The sequence below is a fragment of the Plecotus auritus genome, assembly GCF_963455305.1.
Source record: "Plecotus auritus genome assembly, chromosome: X".
NCBI classification, from domain to species: domain Eukaryota; kingdom Metazoa; phylum Chordata; class Mammalia; order Chiroptera; family Vespertilionidae; genus Plecotus; species Plecotus auritus.
This window is the reverse complement of record NC_137784.1, coordinates 6,039,192-6,059,659: the sequence shown is the minus strand read 5'-3', so window position 1 is coordinate 6,059,659 and position 20,468 is coordinate 6,039,192. Positions and strand designations below refer to the sequence as shown.

Below are 20,468 nucleotides of genomic sequence, written 5' to 3'. Positions count from 1 at the left end.
GGCCAGGGGGCCTTGATCACTTCCTAACAACTTCTGTTTGGGGAGTAAAGCTTTACCGTTTGAGGACGATCTCAGATTGTTGTTTTAAATGGAATGGCCATGACATTCATAGGAATCAGGACCAATTGCTATAGCACAAAAAGACAGACTAAAATGCTCAGCTTTTCTAAAAGAATAAACACAGGGGACCCAATCTAATGCAAGGGAGTGGGAGTTCTAATCAGAGTTGGGGAAAATTTCCCTGTCTATACAAGACTCAAACATTCTAAAAAGTTAGAAGCAAAAAGTCTCTCCCACTCTCTATGACTCACGCGTTCCGGAGCTGAAAGGGCCTCAGAAATGAACTTGCTTGCTCTCTTATGTAAACATGAAGAAACTGAGCCCAGAGAAGAAGAGCAACTTGTCCTTGTGAGTTGGGTGGATTTGCTTTCTGTGCCACATCGCATCTTTGATGCTCTGGACACATCGCAATTCTACCTGCTTTGTTAAGTAGCAGCACGGTAGCCCAAATGAGCTGCTCAAATCAAGGCCATGTGCCAACATCCGGCCGACTTACCTTCACGTCCAGGACATGGAGCTCCACCCTCACCAGGTTCTCCTCTTCAGTAAACATCTCAATCCTGTTCACATGGCTGAAGTCAGCTAAGAGAGCCACCAGGTTGGTTTTGGTGTTGATGACGTGGCTTATGCCATATCGGGGCCCCACCAGGAGAGTCACTTCTGAGCGCTTTTCTGCCTGCTGAGAAAGGGACATTGACAAAATATAAAAATACTAGACTTTTAAGACCCGAGAGAATGTTTTTATAAAACTGCTTTTTCTTAATAGATTTTTACTGATTTCAGAGAGGAAAGGAGAGGGAGAGAGAGAGAGAAATGTCAATGATGAGAAAGAATCATTGATCGGCTGCCTCCCACATGCCCCCCACTGGGGATGGAGCCCGCAACCCAGCACGTGCCCTGACTGGGAATCAAACCCTGATCTACTGGTTCATAGGTTGATGCTCAACCCCTGAGCCATGCTGGCCGGGCAAAACAACATTTTCTTTAGAAACTATTTCTAGGTTTTATTGTACTAAGTCACCCCATTAGAAGAACCAGATACATGACTGCATTGAGGCTCTGATAAATTAAGAATAACGTGGAAAGTAAATGTTACCATAGCATGTACATTCATAATCATGAGAGGTTTTTAGAAATGAAAAAAAAAAGTTTTTATGTGAAAGCAACTTTTGGCCCAATGCCTGAAAGAGGGCCATAGTCAGAGTACATCACTTCTGGGTCTTCCCCTTTCTTTTTCCAGGGCGCGCTGCGCTGCTGTTGTCTAGTTTCACATTTCCCCAGGGGTCCTCAAACTACGGCCCGCGGGCCACATGCGGCCCGCCGAGGACATTTATCCAGCCTGCCGGGTGCCGCTGCCTGTCCTGCTTAGCAGCCGACTCGTCCCGGGCCCGCAGTGTGCATAGGAATTTGTTCATAGTTTTTTTTTTAAACTATAGTCCGGCCCTCCAGCGGTCTGAGGGACAGTGAACTGGCCCCCTGTTTAAAAAGTTTGAGGACCCCTGGTTCAGACTGTGGTGCAGTGAGTTAGAAACAAAGGCTGGAAAGTATTCACAGCTGATTTGTTTCTGTCATCAAGAGCAACTCATTCAAGACAGCCTATCCAGTAACATTTCCAGGCCTCCATGACTTTCCAGAAAAAGCAAAAAAAGAAAATAAAGAAATTACCACTAGTGTTGCCTTGAACACACGGCCCCCATACAGACGAAGGTCACTGAGGAACTTGAGATAATGGACCTTGGCTTGCAGGGCAGAGAGCTGTGGGGAGAGAAGAAACATCAGGTGTTAACTCCATTGGGTGGGACTCTGTTCCTGCTGGAGACCAGCTGAAAACAAGGGCAAACGAGATGACGACTGCCAACAGGCGTGTGAGACAAGAACTCGGAATGAAAAAAGAAATAAAATTGCTCTGTATTTGGCTTCCTGATGAAGGACGGCGACAGGACATTTGGATTAAATTTGTTTTATTTTGGGAAATGTATGGGGGACTCATAAGTACAGGTGCGCTGGGCCAGGGCACTCAACAAAGTGAGAACAAGCCTAGCCAGTTTGGCTCAGTGGATAGAGTGTCAAACTGCGGACTAAAGGGTCCCAGGTTCGATTCTGGTCAAAGGCACATGCCCAGGTTGCGGGCTCAATCCCCAGTGGAGAGCGTGCAGGAGGCAGCCAATGAATGATTCTCTCTCATCATTGATGTTTCTCTCTCTCTCCCTCCCTCTTCCTTCCTGTCTGAAATTAATAAAAAAATATATATTTTTTAAAAAGTGAGAACAAGATGATAAAATTTTCCACTGAAACATCTACTCACAAGGAGGTTTCAAAAGGCGAGTGATGTCTCCAATTGCAATCAGGGACAAAGGCTGTTGTACATTCTCCCACCATACAGGAGACCCACCTGTATGCGGTTTTGAATACACACCTGCCATCTACACAGGCAGCATCTACATGCCCCATCTCAAGTTTCTCACAGTCTTTGCAAGTGTTTAGGGGAAAATGAACTTCCTGAGCTCCAGGCATTGTGGAAATGTTGGAACTTGCTCTCTAAGTCTCTGTTTCATTCATTCGACTCCAGGAATCTATTGAGGTTCATGAATGATTCACAAATGAAATTTTATCCAGATACAATTTATCTTCAGAAAGACTTAAATATCTAGATTTCCACGTCATCAAAAAAGTACTTGATTTTAAAAAAAAAAGTCCATGGTTCATACTGCATGTGCCAGGAATGTTTGTTGGGGGCGAGATTTCCAACTTGCCAACTCATTGGTTAACTCACCTAAGTGTGCTACCCTTTATGTAACTGGTATTCAGGACTGTTCATCCATCCTATTTCTTTTAAAAACCCAAAGCAATTTGCAAATCGATTCGAAAGCAAACCACTCACCCTTGTCTAGAAGGAATGACCTTTATGGACAGGTAGATCAATCGAGTTTAGAGCAGGCATTCAAATTAGAAAGCCAGTGGGCCAGGCTAGAAAAAAAACCTATCAAGTTAGTCAAGAGAAATTAGCTTTGGGCAAATCAGATCTGAAATTTTAAAAATCTTGATCTGTGATGTCCTGATACATTTCTATGAGCTGAATGGTTCCAGGAACTGGAAGTAAGCCAAAGGTGCCGATAGTATGTTGAATCAGATTATTTGTTTAAAAAAGCCATGGGGTGGGGGAGAAAGGGGTCCTAATATGAGGTGACAGGAGAAGATTTGACTTTGGGTGGTGGGCACATGGTCCTATATACAGATTTTGTAATTTAGTAATCCATACATGAAACCTGTATGTGCATGTTGACTAACGTCACTCCAATATCTTACCTAATAATAGACAAACATGTAAATTGACCATACCTCCGCTACACCCACAGCCAATCAGAGTGAGTATGCAAATTAACCCAACAAAGATGGTGGTTAATTTGCGTACACAGGCACCCAGCAACTAGGGGCAGGCGGGATGCTTGCATTGTTGACATGGTGATGACACAGGCATTCTGCCCCACCTCTGGCCTCTGGGCAGTGTGGGAAGGCGGGGCCGGAGTGGAAAGAGGTGGCTCCGGGGCTGGGCCAGAGTGGGAAGGCGGTACCGGCAGCCAGGGAAAGGAAGGCCCATTCTAGCATGAATCTTTGTGCATCGGGCTTCTAGTAATTTAATTTAAAAAAGTGGCAATGTGGTATAAAGAAAACGAGTACAATGGTCCCCCGTTATCTGTGGGACATACTAGTATATTTCAAAGCCCCCAGTGGATGTCCAAAACCATAGACAGTACTGAACCCTATATATATTATGTTCTTTCCTATACATACATATCTATGATGAAGTGTAATTTATAAAGTAGGCACACTAAGAGATTAACAACTAAAAACAAAATAGAACAATTATAAAAAAATAAAATAAAATAAGCCACAGGTGAGGAGGGAATAGAAATAAGCAAGTAAAAACGACTTAAGATCAGATCCTAAGACCAAAGCATTGCCCATATAAGCAGTGGTTTGTATTGGCGTCTCCCAAGTTTCTATGGCCAATATCAATTGGAAAATGCCCTTGTGTTGTTAGACTTCTTCCAGTTTCACAGGGCCAGTATTTTCAAGGTCTTCCTCTCCCTGGTTCCCGAAACCCTGTGCTTTGTATTACCTAGAAACACAGCTCTTTATTCTGACCAATAGTATATTTTAAAAGATCCTTTGTGTTTCTCCTGCTCGATAATACGAAAGATTGTAACACGAATGATGGTGAACACAGAAATAATTTCATCATCCTTCCTGCATCCCTGGCCTCTACCCGCGAGAGGCCAGAAGCACCCACCCCCTCAATTGTGACAAACAAAGATGCCTCCGGACATGTGTCCTGGGGAACAGAATCACCCCAGGTTGACAACCAGCGAGTGAGACCTTACTTGTTAATGAATCGTAATGTAAATATCTGTGTTTTCCGATGGTCTTAGGCGACCCTGCTAGCGGTTCTCAACCTGTGGGTCGTGACAGGTTGAGAACCGCTGCTGTAGAGCCTAAGACCATAGGAAAACACAGATATTTACATGACGATTCATAACAGTAGCAAAATTACAGTTATGAAGTAGCAACAAAAATAATGTTATGGTTGGGGGTCACCACAACATGAGGAACTGTACTAAAGGGTCGCGGCATTAGGAAGGCTGAGAACCACTGCTCTAACCAGAGACTATGCCAGGTTCTCCTTCGGGCCCATGTGAACAGCCCTCCCCTCGATACAATACAAGCCCATAGCTTGGAAGAAAGCAATAGGTTTCCATAAGATTACTTCTTTTTCATTAGGTTTAGAAACATGATAATGGTTAAAACTGAAAAGGTTAGAATGTTTCTGCTTCTGAAAATATGATGCTAAGTCTTTTATTCATGGGCTAATTTTAAACATTTAAAAAAAACGCACGCAGGCCTCTCTCTTTAAAATCCATTTTCTATTAAGATGCAAATGCGATACCTTTTTACCGGGCGGTACCAAGTTTTGATTTGCCTTGACGAGGTGTGAAAGTGCCTTCTTTATGTTCTTCTCTTTCATGCTTTGCAGCACAGCAGAGGGAAGGAAAGTCTCCAATCCCCATTCTTTTCTGCAATGAAGAGCATAGCTTTAATTTCACATTCTTCTGATGAGGAGTTAGCCAAGACAAAATGGCATTCTGTTTGCTGGAACAAGCCAAGTCTTGGCAAGGCAGGGAAAGGAGACAAATCCCCAGTTCGGGAAGCAATTTTTAATTGACACTCAGGAAACACTGTTTGATCTTGAATACACATGTTTGCATTTTAAAAGAAACACATCGCTCACTCTCCAGACAGAGAGCAAAGAGGTATTTGGGGTCAATGGACACTGCAGGGTCTTCTTCATCCAAACCACCCCCAAGGCTCTTAGAGTTCACACAGATCTGAGCTTGTATTTCCGAGACCCATTTCCCCCCATCCCTTTATTTATTCTTCTTCTCACCTCTCCCTGTCTGCCCACACGCTGTCTCTCTTCTCCAAAAAGGACGGACACCACTCCTTCATCATGCCCTAACCATTCCTCCCTCCCCATCTCCCTCGTCCATGGCTGTTTCCCTGGAGACATGGCCAGTTCATGTCTACCGAACTCCTTCCATCAACGTCTCTGACTTGGGGCGGAGGAGAAGAGGAATGACGCTGGTGTGGAGTCAGGGCAGGGTTCATGACCCTTAAGTTTGTCTGGTATGATGGGAAAGTACACACATCTCATAGGTATGGATATATTAGAAAACACAGACAAATTGGACTGGGTTCATAGTTTTTTTTTTACCAAGAAGCCATTTCCCTATGACTACAATCCTATTCTAAGGTTCCATATTTTGAATTTTAGGGACTCTGTCCTGGTTGATCATGTGCCCAACTAGTGTCTTCTAAATGACGTGAAGAAACTGAGAAGGTGCTGGCTATTTCTCCTGCTCTGTTCATCTTCACCTGCTCAGATGGTGTTTTTCATGATCACCATTTCCTTCCTCCTCCTCCTCAGCTTGTACTTAATATCTTTTTAAAATATCTATAATAATAAAAGCGTAATATGCTAATTAGACTGGATGACCTTCCAGACGAAGCCAGGGCTGCTAGGGAAGCCCGGGTCCCAGGTGTCAGAGGGAAGGCGGTGCCGGTAGCTGGGGGAAGGAAGGCCTACTCTTGCATGGATTTAGTGCATCGGGCCTCTAGTGAAATATTTCAGAGAGGAAGGGAGAGATAGAAACATCAATGATGATAGAGAGTCATTGATCGGCTGCCTTCTGCAGACTCCACACTGGGGATTGAGCCCGTAACCCGGGCATGTGGCCTGACCAGGAATTGAACCCTGACCTCCTAGTTCATAGGTTGACACTCAACCACTGAGTCACGCCAGCTGGGCTGTACTTATTATCTTTACCCATCATTTGGCAGTCCTTAGGGGCTACCTTATAATTCTACTTGTATTATCTTAAGTCATTACTTTTCATATCTTTATGTCTTGTCTTTATGATCAGATCACAGGTTGATGGATGATTAAGATTATAATTTATACTTTCTACTGTTCCAGTGTGAATACCATGTAAAATGCTCAATAAACATTTGCTGGGTGTATGAATAATGAGAACTTTATCTCATAGATGCTACAAGATTCTTAGTCAAGTTAGTTATCTCTGGAAATTTTTTGCTTCACATATTTGTCCCTGTTCAACCATGTTCAACCTGGGAAAATGTGGGTCCAGAGTATGGACAGAAATACATTTCGGTTGTCTGAGATGCACCTCAATTGGTGCAGGCCACCTTTACAACTGGGAGCCATTTTCATCCACACCCAACAACTTCAGAAAGGGGAGTGGATGAGGCTCTGAATGTGTCCATCTGAATGCGAGACCTCTTTTGGAGCAACTCTCTCAGGCTACAGTGATAGCACATTTGGTAAGAGAGAAAGAGAGAAAGCATCTGTGAAAAGGAGTGGCCAGGACTGAAAGACCCGAGGTTCTCACACTACACACAACGATTTCTCCATAGGTGCTGAAGGAGAACTGAGTTGTAGGAACAGTGGCCTTGGAGTCAGTAGAAGAAGGCTGTCTTTCCACCCTTCTTTTTTTTTTTTTAATGTATATTTATTGATTTCAGAGAGGAAGGGAGAGGGAGGGGGAGATAGAAACATCAATGATGAGAGAGAATCATTGACTGGCTGCCTCCTGCACGCCCCACACTGGGGATGGAGCCCATAACCCGGGCATGTGCCCTGACCAGGAATCAACCCGTGACCTCCTGGTTCATAGGTCGACACTCAACCACCGGGCCACGCTGGCTGGCTGTCTTCCTACCCTTCTTTAGAGGATCTAGAGCAGGAGAAATAGCCAGCACCTTCTCAAGTTCTTCCCCTAATTTAGAGGACACTGGTTGGGCACATGATCAACCAGGACAGAGTCCCTAAAATGCAACACAAGCTCACAGGCCTGTGGAGAAGAAGCCACAGTGCCCCTTGGGGGTCACCCTGGCACTATGGGATTCAGAATGACTTTTAGACAGCCCCTGGGACCACAAGGTGGGATTGCAATGAGCCTGTACATCTGTTGGAGGAAGAGATGGAGGGGACATTAAGGCTTTTCGTGTCAGATGGAGATGTAGCTTCAGCCCTGCCATGAACTTTGAAATATGTGTGTCCCTTTGTCTTAGCACCAGAGCTGCCAGGATGAAGAAGGTCTGGCTGCTTTAGGGTATGAATCACTCACCAACGGGGAGTGTGCAAGCATGTCATACCCGCGGCCGGTGGACCGCATGCCTTGTTTATTAGCACGTCAACCATACGGCCCGCCAGCCGCGAGTTTGACATGCTTGGACTGTACAGACGGGGTGACGGAGGGTTCTCTTTTCAAGGACAACCCTTAAACAGACTCATCAACGGAAGGCGACACAAACTGCCTTTTCTAAGGAGAGGGGCTCTTCTCTGGTCAGAGTACACTGGTGCTCTAAGTGGGTACTAAGCAAGACAGGCATGCGCATCTCCCAAACACGAATTCGTGAAGCAAAGCGTGGTCCTGTAGCATCCTTTCCCGCTCAGTCACAGTCCTTTACTGCAAACACCACCCTTCCCGGCTGAGACTTAGAACATTGCTATTCGTGCCGCATGTTGACCATCTATAATAACCTCGGGTTACGCAGGTCGCTCTCTAAACACAGGTGCTTCGAATGATCACACAAACTATAGTGTAATGTGGACTCTTACTGCCTGGGTTCGAATCCCATCCTCTCTAGCCTGTGCGACTGGGGCAAAATTACTTCACCCTTCTGTGCCTCGGTTTGCTCCTCTAGAAAATGGAGCGAAAACCCTTCTTATCTCACAGCGATGTTGTGAGAAGGAAGCAGCTTAGCGCCTGAAAAGCGATGAGATCAAAGCTTGCCTCGGAACCAAGTCCACGTAGGAGTTTAAAAATGTGTTTCATTTTCAATATGACCCTCATTTTAACCACAACTCTCCAAATGTGGATTACGTAAGAAATGGATCTCTTCCACGCAAAATGAATATGCCAGTCGTATATTTTTCCCATGTTTAACCAATGGTCGGCCACAACCAGGATCAGTTTTGGAAATAGACATAGATCAAAAATGCACTTGGCCGTTAAGAAGGGCAGCCAACTTCGTCTCCGAAATGACTCCCAGTGAACACTTACTCGATGTATTTGAGAGAGATTTTCTGCGTTTGCTTGGTGGTAACGGTTGCGATGTACATTTGCAAGGCCGCCAGCCGCAGGGCTATGTCGTATTTCAGCTCCGGCCCAAATCGCTCCTGTACCACATCGTTACAACTCTGCAAAGAGACCAGCAGGGGGCGCAGCTCGTCAAAGAATGGGCCCAGGCGCTGCCTCATTGGAACAGGTGACCGCATCCCCCCTCACTAGAGGCAAGGAGGCTAAATGTGGAAACATCCCCCCGCCGCCCCCCCGCCCCCCCCGTCGCGCTGCTTGCAACGAGTCAATATTGAATCGCGCTCACAAACAGACAGACCACGCAAAATATTTACCATCCATCAACAAGCGAGCTGCTATTTCAATATTTAGCTTTTTGTAAAAAGAATTAGGAATTAAGGTATGGAATTTCCAAACACAGGTGCTGCAATTGAACACACGAAGCCCCGCCGGCATGGTGGTGTCTGAAGTTAGGCTGCTGGGCTTGGGATCCGGGCTTCCGATCCCATCCCTCGGCCTCACCGGGACATGACACTGGGAAAGGGCCTGGTTCTGCGCCTCAGTTTCCCCTTCTGTAAACTGGGATGGATACTGCTCCCTATTCACAGGGTTGTTGTGAGGGCGACATGAGTCAGCATGGAAAGCCCTGACAACTCTCCCTGGCAAAGTGAAATAGCTCACACGTGCTATTTCTCTTCGTCATCATTTAGAGCAGCTTCGGGGAGGCGATGAGGGGCGGAGTCCCGGCTTGGCCCAGGACCACCTGTGAGTGTCACTTGGCGCCGTTTGCTTTCTCCTGCAGCCTCAGTGTGCTCATCTGAGCCAGGGGGGTTCACACTAACCACCTCCCCTAGTGGTGGCGGCTCAGATGGGCTGCAAAGGAAGTGCTTTATCACAGCGCACTGTGCATTCGGGCAAGGGGAGCTAGTAAACCTTCAGTTCAGCCCTAGCCGCTTTGGCTCCGTGGATGGAGCTTCGGCCCGCAGACTGAAGGCTCCCAGCTTTGATTCCGGTCAAGGGCACGTGTGTTGATTGCAGGCTCCCTCCCTGGCCCTGGCCAGGGTGTGCAGAAAGCAACCAAGCCAATCAATGGGTCTCTCTCACATCGATGTTTCTCTCTCTGTGTCTCTCCCCCTCCCTTCCACTCTCTCTAAAAATCAATGGAAAAATATCCTCTGGTGAGGATTAACAGCAACAACAACAATCCTCAGTTCACGCCAGTGGCGACCGCCCCCAGTGTGACCCTGACGGTCATTCCGCGGCTCTCGACCTCAGTTTGCTCATCTGTAAAAGGGAGCCATGTCGCTCACAGGGATTGTGGGAGCACCACATTGAAGAGCGGCTGAGCGTGTGTTGTAAAGTGCAACATCCTACATCAGGGGAAGGTCCGGCCCGCGGGCCTGAAATCATGTGGTCTGGCCCTGCCAAGGCGTTGGGGACGAGTTCATTCAACGTCTGACCAAATAGAGCAGGCTCATTTTAAAGCTGATGATTTTGTAGGGCCCGAGAATGATGTCACAAATATCCAAGACCGGTGTTAGGGTGACCTCCTCCTCCCTCATCAGGAGCGAAGGACCAAGCCGCATGACCCTGGGAAGTGGCAAGCACACGCCCATATGAAGTGGGAAGTGCAGCTTCGCCTAACCCAGTGGTCGGCAAACTGCGGCTCGCGAGCCACATGCAGCTCTTTGGCCCCTTGAGTTTTTAGCAAAGGCCAGCTTAGGAGTACCCTAATTCAGTTAATAACAATGTACCTACCTGTATAGTTGAAGTTTAAAAAATGTGGCTCTCCAAAGAAATTTCAATCGTTGTACTGTTGATATTTGGCTCTGTTGACTAATGAGTTTGCCGACCACTGGCCTAACCTCATTTTGCACGTGTGTTTCCTTACTTTCGTTCTGGAAAACCAGGCTTGGGGCTAGACCAGCCGTGGGCAAACTACGGCCCGCGGGCCAGATCCAGCCCGTTTGGCTGTTCTATCCGGCCCGCGGAGCCGAAAGAGCGGAGGGTTCTCTTGCTCTCCCCTCCGCTCCTTTACTTTGAATTTATATTAGTTCACACAAACACTCCATCCATGCTTTTGTTCCGGCCCTCCGGTCCAGTTTAAGAACCCATTGTGGCCCTCGAGTCAAAAAGTTTGCCCACCCCTGGGCTAGACAATCTGTAGCCTCTTCCTTACCTTGTCCCAAGAGGATTTCAAGTAGGAGCCTGCGTCAGCATTCGTTTGCCTCCTTCCCAAATCTATCCATTTCACTAGACGGGAACGTGTCCCCCGAATGGTTTGCTCACAGTGTTTACCTTCACATACTTGTCCGTGTGCGCTGGCTCCAGCAATGCACGTCCTACCCACGTGCTCTGGGTGTGTGCCCCTCCGCCCCCCCTTCACCAAGACTGACGTCACTCTCCCCCCTTGCCTCCCTAACATTTGCTCCCCCTTAGGATCTGACACTGTCAGGGGGGCAGGGGAAGTAGGTCTGACTCGAGGTGGGAATGTCATGTGAGAGCATTTGGTTCTGCTCGTCTTGGGTGGCCCAGTTCTTTCCAAGTGTCCAGAGCTGTCCATAACAAAGCACCACGGGGCGGAGGGCCAGAGAGGGTCATTTTTTAGTCTCATGGGGATGAGGGGGAGGGGGCCCCCCAGCGCAGTGCCAGGCCGTAACAGGCACGCGAATCAGCGTTGTGATGCATCACTTCTCCCCACGGCTGCTATCGCCTAATGCAGTGGTCGGCAAACTCATTAGTCAACAGAGCCGCAGTTTGCCGACCACTGGCCTAATGGATTGGAAACAGGATTTCAGCATCGGGTTTAGAGACAAGAGCTCCAGGTTTGAGCCTAGGCTCTGTCAACTGTTCATCAAATGACCTTGGACATGACATTTCCTCGCTCTTAAGTCTCAGTTTTCTTATATGAAAAATGGGCTAAAACAGCTAAGTCAAGCCCATTTGCTGCTATACTTGTAAGGATGTTTCAAAAATGTCATGTGTGCCGAAACCGGTGTTGCTCAGTGGATAGAGCGTCGGCCTGCGGACTCAAGGGTCCCGGGTTCGATTCCGGTCAAGGGCATGTACATTGGTTGCGGGCACATCCCTGGTGGGAGGTGTGCAGGAGGCAGCTGATTGATGTTTCTCTCTCATCGATGTTTCTAACTCTCCCTCTCCCTTCCTCTCTGTAAAATATCAATAAAAAATATTTTTAAAAAAATTTAGAAAAAAAAATGTCATGTGCTTTATAAAGGTGAGCCATCACTCTTGCTTCTAAGAGTTGTGACTGGAACTGTGCTTCCCGTCCCCATTACACTGTGTGTGTCTCCTGTATTTGAAAGGTGAATTTGCTAGGTGAATTTCTTATCCAGGTGATTAGCCACTTAATTAAATTATACACTGAGTGGCCAGATTATTATGATCTCTGAACGCATAATAATCTGGCCACTCAGTGTGTGTATGTGTGTGTGTGTGTGTGTGTGTGTGTGTGTGTGTGTGTGTGTTAGAGGCCCAGTGCATGAATTCGTGCATGGGTGAGGTCCGGCCAGCCTGGCCAGGGGGAGGGGACATGGGCAGTTGGCCAGTCTGCCTGCTGGTCGAACTCCTGGTCAAGGGGACAATTTGCCTATTAGCCTTTTATTATGTAGGATATACACTGAGTGGCCAGATGATTATGCGTTCAGAGATCATCATCATCTGGCCACTCCGTGTATATTGCTTCTGCTTACTCTTTTGTTTTCTAGACTAATTTTATTGCATCTTTTTAGCACCTTCAAATCAACATGGGCCCACAGCACCATCTGTGGAGCCACTGGCTGCTGTGAGGCGGGAGCTATTTTAGACACACTGCACATGGTGTGGTGCAAGGCATTTGGAAGCAGAGGGTCTGAGTCCAAGAAATTCTCATTTCCTGTTCTCAGTGGAAGAGAGAAAAAGGGGTGATGGCAGCTTCGTTTCAGTCTCTGTCACCTGCCCCACATGGCTGTCCACCTCCCCCACGGGCTGCCCGTTGAAGGGGTTGCTAATCCACCACCCATGTAACACCCAAGTTGGGAAGGTTTATTCCAGGGACAAGACCCCTGGACAGGTTTCTTGTTCTCAGGACAATCCCAGGCTATAAAAGATGGCTCTTTTGTTCATCCTCACCTGAGGGTATTTTTTTTACCATTGATTTTTAGGGATAGGGGAAGGGTGGGGGAGAGACACACAGAGAGAGAGAGGAACATCGATGTGAGAGAGACACATCGATTGGTTGCCTCCCACACATGCACTGACCGGGGCCAGGGATCGAGCCTGCAACCAAGATATGTGCCCTTGACCGGCATCGAACCTGGGACCCTTCAGTCTGCAGGCCGATGCTCTAACCACCGAGAAAACTGGCTGGGGCAGATGTGTCTTTTGAACAAAACGTGTCTTTCTCCAAGAAGTACATTCCATTTGGGCAAACACACCTTCTACAGAGCCATGCCTGGCAGTGCTCCTGGCCTACTCAAGTGGTCTCCCCTCCCCAAGACAACTGCAAACACGTTTTACACACTCAATGGGATTTTGATGTTTAAAACGAAAGCAGAGCAAAATGGCTTGAAAGCATCATCGTGTTAACAGGATGAGTACAGAATTGGCGAGAACGGCAACCCAATGGGTCAGCGGTTGCCGACTGGTGGTCCGCGGACCACTGGTGGTCCATGAGGTCAGAAAGGTTGGCAACTGCAGTAATAGATCACACTGCCTGGCCAGGTACTGACTGGCACCCGTAACGATCTACACTGAGTGGCCAGATTATTATGATCTCTGAACGCATAGTAATCTGGCCACTCAGTATATATATATATATCAGAGGCCCGGTGCATGAATTCATGCATGGGTGGGGTCCGGCCAGCCTGGCCAGGGGGAGGGGACATGGGCGGCTGGCCGGCCTGCCTGCTGGTCTAACTCCTGGTCGAGGGGACAATTTGCATATTAGCCTTTTATTCTATAGGATGTACACTGAGTGGCCAGATGATTATGCGTTCAGAGATCGTCATCATCTGGCCACTCAGTGTATATGCAACTAACAAGCTAAAAAACACAGCTCCAGGTCTAAGCTGCCAAACAAAGTGCCAATTGGTTCTCAGCAGGAATGTGGGAAAGACCCAGTCACAGACCAGCTGTCAATCAGGCTGTTTCATGCGGTTACATGTGGGTTCCCTGGCTTGTTGGGGAACAAGGGCCATTGCTAAGAGGTCCAGGTGACTAAAGTCATGCCCTGCCAGTGGGGCTCAGTGGTTGAGCACCAACCTACAAACCAGGAGGTCATGGTTCGATTCCCAGTCAGGGCACATGCCCAGGTTGCGGGCTCGATCCCCAGTGTAGGGCGTGCAGGAGGCAGCTGATCCATGATTCTCTCTCCTCATTGATGTTTCTCTCACTCTCTTTCCCCCTCTGTCTTCCTCTCTGAAATCAATACAAATATATTTTTTAAAAATTAAAAAATAACAGCAACCCAAGTCGTGACAGTTTCACTGTTCTGGGTCACAACCGATGTAAAGGCCACTCACATTTCTTTACTTGATAAATGGGGCTTACTGACCCTTATCCTGGGGACTCGGGGTGTCTCCCTGAGCATCAGTCCTCCTGCTGAGCTAAGGACCACACTTTCTTCCAAAGACCACTGAAGTGGCGGGGGGGGGCGGGAGGTTTGAACCAGTTCATTTATCCACAACATTCGCATGAAACATGCCAATCGTGCGCACATACCTGAACATAGAGATATTCAAAAGCAACCGGATCTCTCCGTAACAGGTCAATGGGGTCCTTCGGCACGAAGCTGATTCGGAAAAGACACCTCATCTTGTGGGAGCTGGGCCGCTGTGTCACCTGGAAGAGCAGACCAACCACAGGGAGGCTCAGTGGGGACTGCAAAACGGCCGAGGGACCCAGAAGCAGAGGCAACTTTCTTTGGCCTTCGAGGGAAGGGGCGGCGAAGTTCTTTGAGCGTCTGTCACAGGTACTCACGCCCCGGAAATGTACAGAGCCTGGGACGTAGGTCCGGTGACCCCCAAGAAGACCCTGAGAGGAGGGACTTGCTAAGGAACTGTCCTCAGGAGCGGCCAGCAAGGAGGCAGGGAGGCAGGGCAGGCAGGGGAGGATGGGGAGCCAGCCCATGGTCCCCAGGGGGGCTCAGCCACAGCCTGGCCCTTGGGGGTCTCTGGAGGGTAACTGCTAGCACGGGGCCTGGCACCTGAGCCTAAGAAGCACAGACTAGTCCCTGGCTTGGGGCTGTCCCGGGGGCGGGGGGTGAATTTCAGGTTGGACAGAATGCGCGCTAGGAGTCTGTGAGCGCGGCCCCGCCCCTCAAGGTAAGATGCTCGATGTTGTCATGGCAACCACAGCCAGGGTAGGGGCAGGAACACAGAGTCTGGGCCCCTGCACTGAATCTGGAGTCAAGTTTCCAAACTACTGGCAACTTCTGATGCCGTGACTTCACTCAGATCGCTCCACGGTGCTTGGAATACAACACAGGCCCCTCAGGGTCAGGGACACGGCTCCTTCGGATGTGCTGTCCTCTTCTGCCAGCCGGGGATGTGCAGCTACCACGTGCTGCTCCTGACCCCTCTGGTCACAAAGGGAATCGGTGGGGGAGTAGCAGGTGCTTAGTACACAGGTGAGTGAACGAAAAGACACTGGACTCCAGGAAAGAGGGGAGAAGCCCTTCAGTTTCCCCGAAAGAGGCCAACACGACCAACCTAGGGCCGCAGCCCCGCCAGCACAGCTGTCTGCCTGTCGTTTTACGCGCTTGTATGTACTTTGCCTGCACGTGCATGCGGTTTCATGGACTTGTGACAACTTTCACGCAGGGGACAAAGCTGGAGAAGCAAAAATGATTGTGCACTGCCATGTAGAAATTCAAAATAAACACAGCAGCAGCTTCACTGAGCCTCATGGCACGTGTGTGTGTGCGCGTGTGTGCATGTGCGTGTGTAGATGCGTACAGTTTACATGTTGAGTAGAATGTGAACGGGAAAACACACCCTCCTTGCAAATGGGAGCATTGCTTGAAACCCCTCATGCACCCAACGGAGGCTGCTGAGCGGAATCGCAGACAAGCCAGGGCGCGGGGCTGCAGGGAGCCGCCAGCAGCCTGCTAGCCCCCCCAGAGAACAGATGGGGGTGGCGTCTTGGCCACCAGGAACTGGGCCGCACTGCATCCCATATTTACAGTGGGCAGGGCTGGGGCAGGGCTTCGAGGCTTCCGAAAATAGTCGGAAGTAGACACCCAGAGCTTAAAGCAACGCACACGATCTTGCCTTAACTTAAAGGACCTCAGAAGCCACTGCCGCTAATAGCTTCAGGAGACCAATGATGGGAACAGGCGGCCAAGTCGTTGGAATGACAGAAAGGGGAATTGGACAGAGCCACCTTCTCGGCGCGGCTGCCGAGGCTGGGAGTGACACATCTGTTTCGCAGGTGACCTGACAGGCTCTGGACAATGACAGAAAGGGAGACATCACCTGGAGGCATAAAACCCATTATTAACGCCAGCGCCCCCCTCAGGGCGGCTGCCCAGTGATGCAGGGAGCTCAATGAAAGCATCTGCGGGCGGGAGGGGTGCTGGGGCGGGAGGGGTAGTAGGGTGGGAGGGGTGCTGGGGCGGGAGGGGTAGTAGGGCGGGAGGGATAGTAGGGTGGGAGGGATAGTAGGGTGGGAGGGATAGTAGGGTGGGAGGGATGCTGGGATGGGAGGGATAGTAGGGTGGGAGAGATGCTGGGGCAGGAGGGATGTTGGGGAGGGAGGAATAGTAGGATGGGAGGGATACTGGGATGGGAGGGAAGCTGGGGAGGGAGGGAGGGAGAGTAGGATGGGAGGGATACTGGGATGGGAGGGATGCTGGGGAGGGAGGGATGCTGGGGAGAGAGGGATAGTAGGGTGGGAGATATGCTGGGGCAGGAGGGATGCTGGGGAGGGAGGAATAGTAGGATGGGAGGGATGCTGGGATGGGAGGGATGCTGGGGCAGATGGGGGTGCTGGGGCGGGGGGTGTTGCTGGGGCGGGGGTGGTGCTGGGGTGGAGGGATGCTGGGGTGGAGGGATGCCGGGGTGGAGGGATCCTGGGGCAGGGGTGGTGCTGGGGTAGAGGGATGCTGGGGCGGGGGTGGTGCTGGGGTGGAGGGATGCCGGGGTGGAGGGATGCCGGGGTGGAGGGATGCTGGGGCGGGGGTGGTGCTGGGGCGGGGGTGGTGCTGGGGTGGAGGGATGCTGGGGCGGGGGTGGTGCTGGGGTAGAGGGATGCTGGGGCGGGGGTGGTGCTGGGGTAGAGGGATGCTGGGGCGGGGGTGGTGCTGGGGTGGAGGGATGCCGGGGTGGAGGGATGCCGGGGTGGAGGGATGCTGGGGCGGGGGTGGTGCTGGGGTAGAGGGATGCTGGGGCGGGGGTGGTGCTGGGGTAGAGGGATGCTGGGGCGGGGTTGGTGCTGGGGTGGAGGGATGCTGGGGCGGGGGTGGTGCTGGGGTGGAGGGATGCTGGGGCGGGGGTGGTGCTGGGGTGGAGGGGTGCTGGGGTGGAGGGATGCTGGGGTGGAGGGGTGCTGGGGCGGGGTGGTGCTGGGGTGGAGGGGTGCTGGGGTGGAGGGGTGCTGGGGTGGAGGGATGCTGGGGTGGAGGGATGCTGGGGTGGAGGGGTGCTGGGGCGGGGTGGTGCTGGGGTGGAGGGATGCTGGGGTGGAGGGATGCTGGGGTGGAGGGGTGCTGGGGCGGGGGTCGTGCTGGGGTGGAGGGATGCTGGGGTGGAGGGATGCTGGGGTGGAGGGGTGCTGGGGCGGGGTGGTGCTGGGGTGGAGGGATGCTGGGGTGGAGGGATGCCGGGGTGGAGGGATGCCGGGGTGGAGGGATGCTGGGGCGGGGGTGGTGCTGGGGTAGAGGGATGCTGGGGCGGGGGTGGTGCTGGGGTAGAGGGATGCTGGGGCGGGGTTGGTGCTGGGGTGGAGGGATGCTGGGGCGGGGGTGGTGCTGGGGTGGAGGGATGCTGGGGCGGGGGTGGTGCTGGGGTGGAGGGGTGCTGGGGTGGAGGGATGCTGGGGTGGAGGGGTGCTGGGGCGGGGTGGTGCTGGGGTGGAGGGGTGCTGTGGCGGGGGTGGTGCTGGGGTGGAGGGATGCTGGGGCGGGGGTGGTGCTGGGGTGGAGGGATGCTGGGGTGGAGGGATGCTGGGGTGGAGGGGTGCTGGGGCGGGGTGGTGCTGGGGTGGAGGGATGCTGGGGTGGAGGGATGCTGGGGTGGAGGGGTGCTGGGGCGGGGGTCGTGCTGGGGTGGAGGGATGCTGGGGTGGAGGGATGCTGGGGTGGAGGGGTGCTGGGGCGGGGTGGTGCTGGGGTGGAGGGATGCTGGGGTGGAGGGATGCTGGGGTGGAGGGGTGCTGGGGCGGGGTGGTGCTGGGGTGGAGGGATGCTGGGGTGGAGGGATGCTGGGGTGGAGGGGTGCTGGGGCGGGGTGGTGCTGGGGTGGAGGGATGCTGGGGTGGAGGGGTGCTGGGGTGGAGGGATGCTGGGGTGGAGGGGTGCTGGGGTGGAGGGATGCTGGGGTGGAGGGGTGCTGGGGCGGGGTGGTGCTGGGGTGGAGGGATGCTGGGGTGGAGGGGTGCTGGGGTGGAGGGATGCTGGGGTGGAGGGATGCTGGGGTGGAGGGATGCTGGGGTGGGGGGATGCTGGGGTGGAGGGATGCTGGGGTGGGGGGATGCTGGGGTGGAGGGATGCTGGGGTGGAGGGATGCTGGGGTGGAGGGGTGCTGGGGCGGGGTGGTGCTGGGGTGGAGGGATGCTAGGGTGGAGGGATGCTGGGGTGGAGGGATGCTGGGGTGGAGGGATGCTGGGGTGGAGGGGTGCTGGGGTGGAGGGATGCTGGGGTGGAGGGGTGCTGGGGCGGGGTGGTGCTGGGGTGGAGGGATGCTGGGGTGGAGGGATGCTGGGGTGGGGGGATGCTGGGGTGGAGGGATGCTGGGGTGGAGGGATGCTGGGGTGGAGGGATGCTGGGGTGGAGGGATGCTGGGGTGGAGGGGTGCTGGGGCGGGGTGGTGCTGGGGTGGAGGGATGCTGGGGTGGAGGGATGCTGGGGTGGAGGGGTGCTGGGGCGGGGTGGTGCTGGGGTGGAGGGATGCTGGGGTGGAGGGATGCTGGGGTGGAGGGGTGCTGGGGCGGGGTGGTGCTGGGGTGGAGGGATGCTGGGGTGGAGGGGTGCTGGGGTGGAGGGATGCTGGGGTGGAGGGGTGCTGGGGTGGAGGGATGCTGGGGTGGAGGGGTGCTGGGGCGGGGTGGTGCTGGGGTGGAGGGATGCTGGGGTGGAGGGGTGCTGGGGTGGAGGGATGCTGGGGTGGAGGGATGCTGGGGTGGGGGGATGCTGGGGTGGAGGGATGCTGGGGTGGGGGGATGCTGGGGTGGAGGGATGCTGGGGTGGAGGGATGCTGGGGTGGAGGGGTGCTGGGGCGGGGTGGTGCTGGGGTGGAGGGATGCTAGGGTGGAGGGATGCTGGGGTGGAGGGATGCTGGGGTGGAGGGATGCTGGGGTGGAGGGGTGCTGGGGTGGAGGGATGCTGGGGTGGAGGGATGCTGGGGTGGGGGGATGCTGGGGTGGAGGGATGCTGGGGTGGAGGGATGCTGGGGCGGGGGTGGTGCTGGGGTGGAGGGATGCTGGGGTGGAGGGGTGCTGGGGTGGAGGGATGCTGGGGTGGAGGGGTGCTGGGGCGGGGGTGGTGCTGGGGTGGAGGGATGCTGGGGTGGAGGGGTGCTGGGGTGGAGGCATGCTGGGGTGGAGGGGTGCTGGGGCGGGGGGTGGTGCTGGGTGGGGATATGCTGGGGCGGGGCGGCTTCTGTGTGGCAGCAGTGTCATCAGGGGAGGCTCACGCACCTGGGTGAGGGTCTCCTGCTCGTGCAGCAGCAACAGCTTGCTCCCGGCCCCCTCCGTCCTCTGCTCCAGCATGAGGGAGAAGTGCTCGATGCCCTTGATGGACAGCTTCTCTTGAAGGGTTAAGATGACATCCTAGCAGAGGAAACATTGACAAGATGCAATCAAAACCCAGGCAGTGCCCGGCCGGCATGGCTCAGTGGTTGAGCATCGACCTATGAACCAGGAGGTCAGGGTTCAATTCCGGTCAGGGCACATGCCCAGGTTGCAGGCTCGATCCCCAGTGTGGGGCGTCCAGGAGGCAGCCAATCAATGACTCTCTCTCCTCATTGATGTTTCTATCTCTCTCTCCCTCTCCCTTCCTCTCTGAAATCAATAAAATAAACATTTTTTTAAATCCCAAAGAGGGGTCGTATTCAACGGCGGCCACTTCTGGAGACATTTTTGTTGTCACAATGGGATTGGGGATGCTCAGCGTGGAGGGATGCTTCTAAGCGTCTTGCAATGTACAAGACACGCCCACAACGAAGAATTACTCGTATCTGGTCCAAAGTATCAACTCGCCAAGATACAGCAAGGTTTTGATTCTTCTCTGCAGACTTTTTGAAATGTCTTCAGGCCCCTGGGAAACAAACACCCCCACACCCACCCACCACCGAAAAATAATCATCCCCCGGAAATACCTTGACTATATTGAATTTTATGAAAAAGATTTTCTCTTTCGTAATTTCCCGCTCAAGGCCCAGAGAAGAGAAGACAACCGCAGCCTTTGTGTAGCAGCACACACTTTCTAAAAGCTCCCGAATCGCCAGGGCGGACGCCGGGAAATCAATAGCAATACATTGTTCCTATTGCCACTCTGTAGCAAGGATGCTGGCAATTTTTGTTAAACACTGTCATCTC

General features: G+C 52.4%; 1 protein-coding gene across 4 annotated transcripts in view; it reads right to left on the bottom strand.

Annotated features, from left to right (window-relative positions):
• FRMPD4 (FERM and PDZ domain containing 4) overlaps positions 1-20,468 on the bottom strand; it is a 529,962-nt gene that overhangs the window by 14,680 nt on the left and 494,814 nt on the right. For all 4 annotated transcript variants that reach the window (XM_080652462.1, XM_080652460.1, XM_080652461.1 and 1 more), the window contains exons 8-13: positions 19,569-19,700; positions 14,436-14,555; positions 8,703-8,839; positions 5,006-5,132; positions 1,726-1,815; positions 557-739 (exon numbers count right to left, since the gene is read on the bottom strand). In XM_080652462.1, the coding sequence (XP_080508588.1) occupies positions 557-739; positions 1,726-1,815; positions 5,006-5,132; positions 8,703-8,839; positions 14,436-14,555; positions 19,569-19,700 (789 nt within the window). The remainder of the gene's footprint in view (positions 1-556; positions 740-1,725; positions 1,816-5,005; positions 5,133-8,702; positions 8,840-14,435; positions 14,556-19,568; positions 19,701-20,468) is intronic.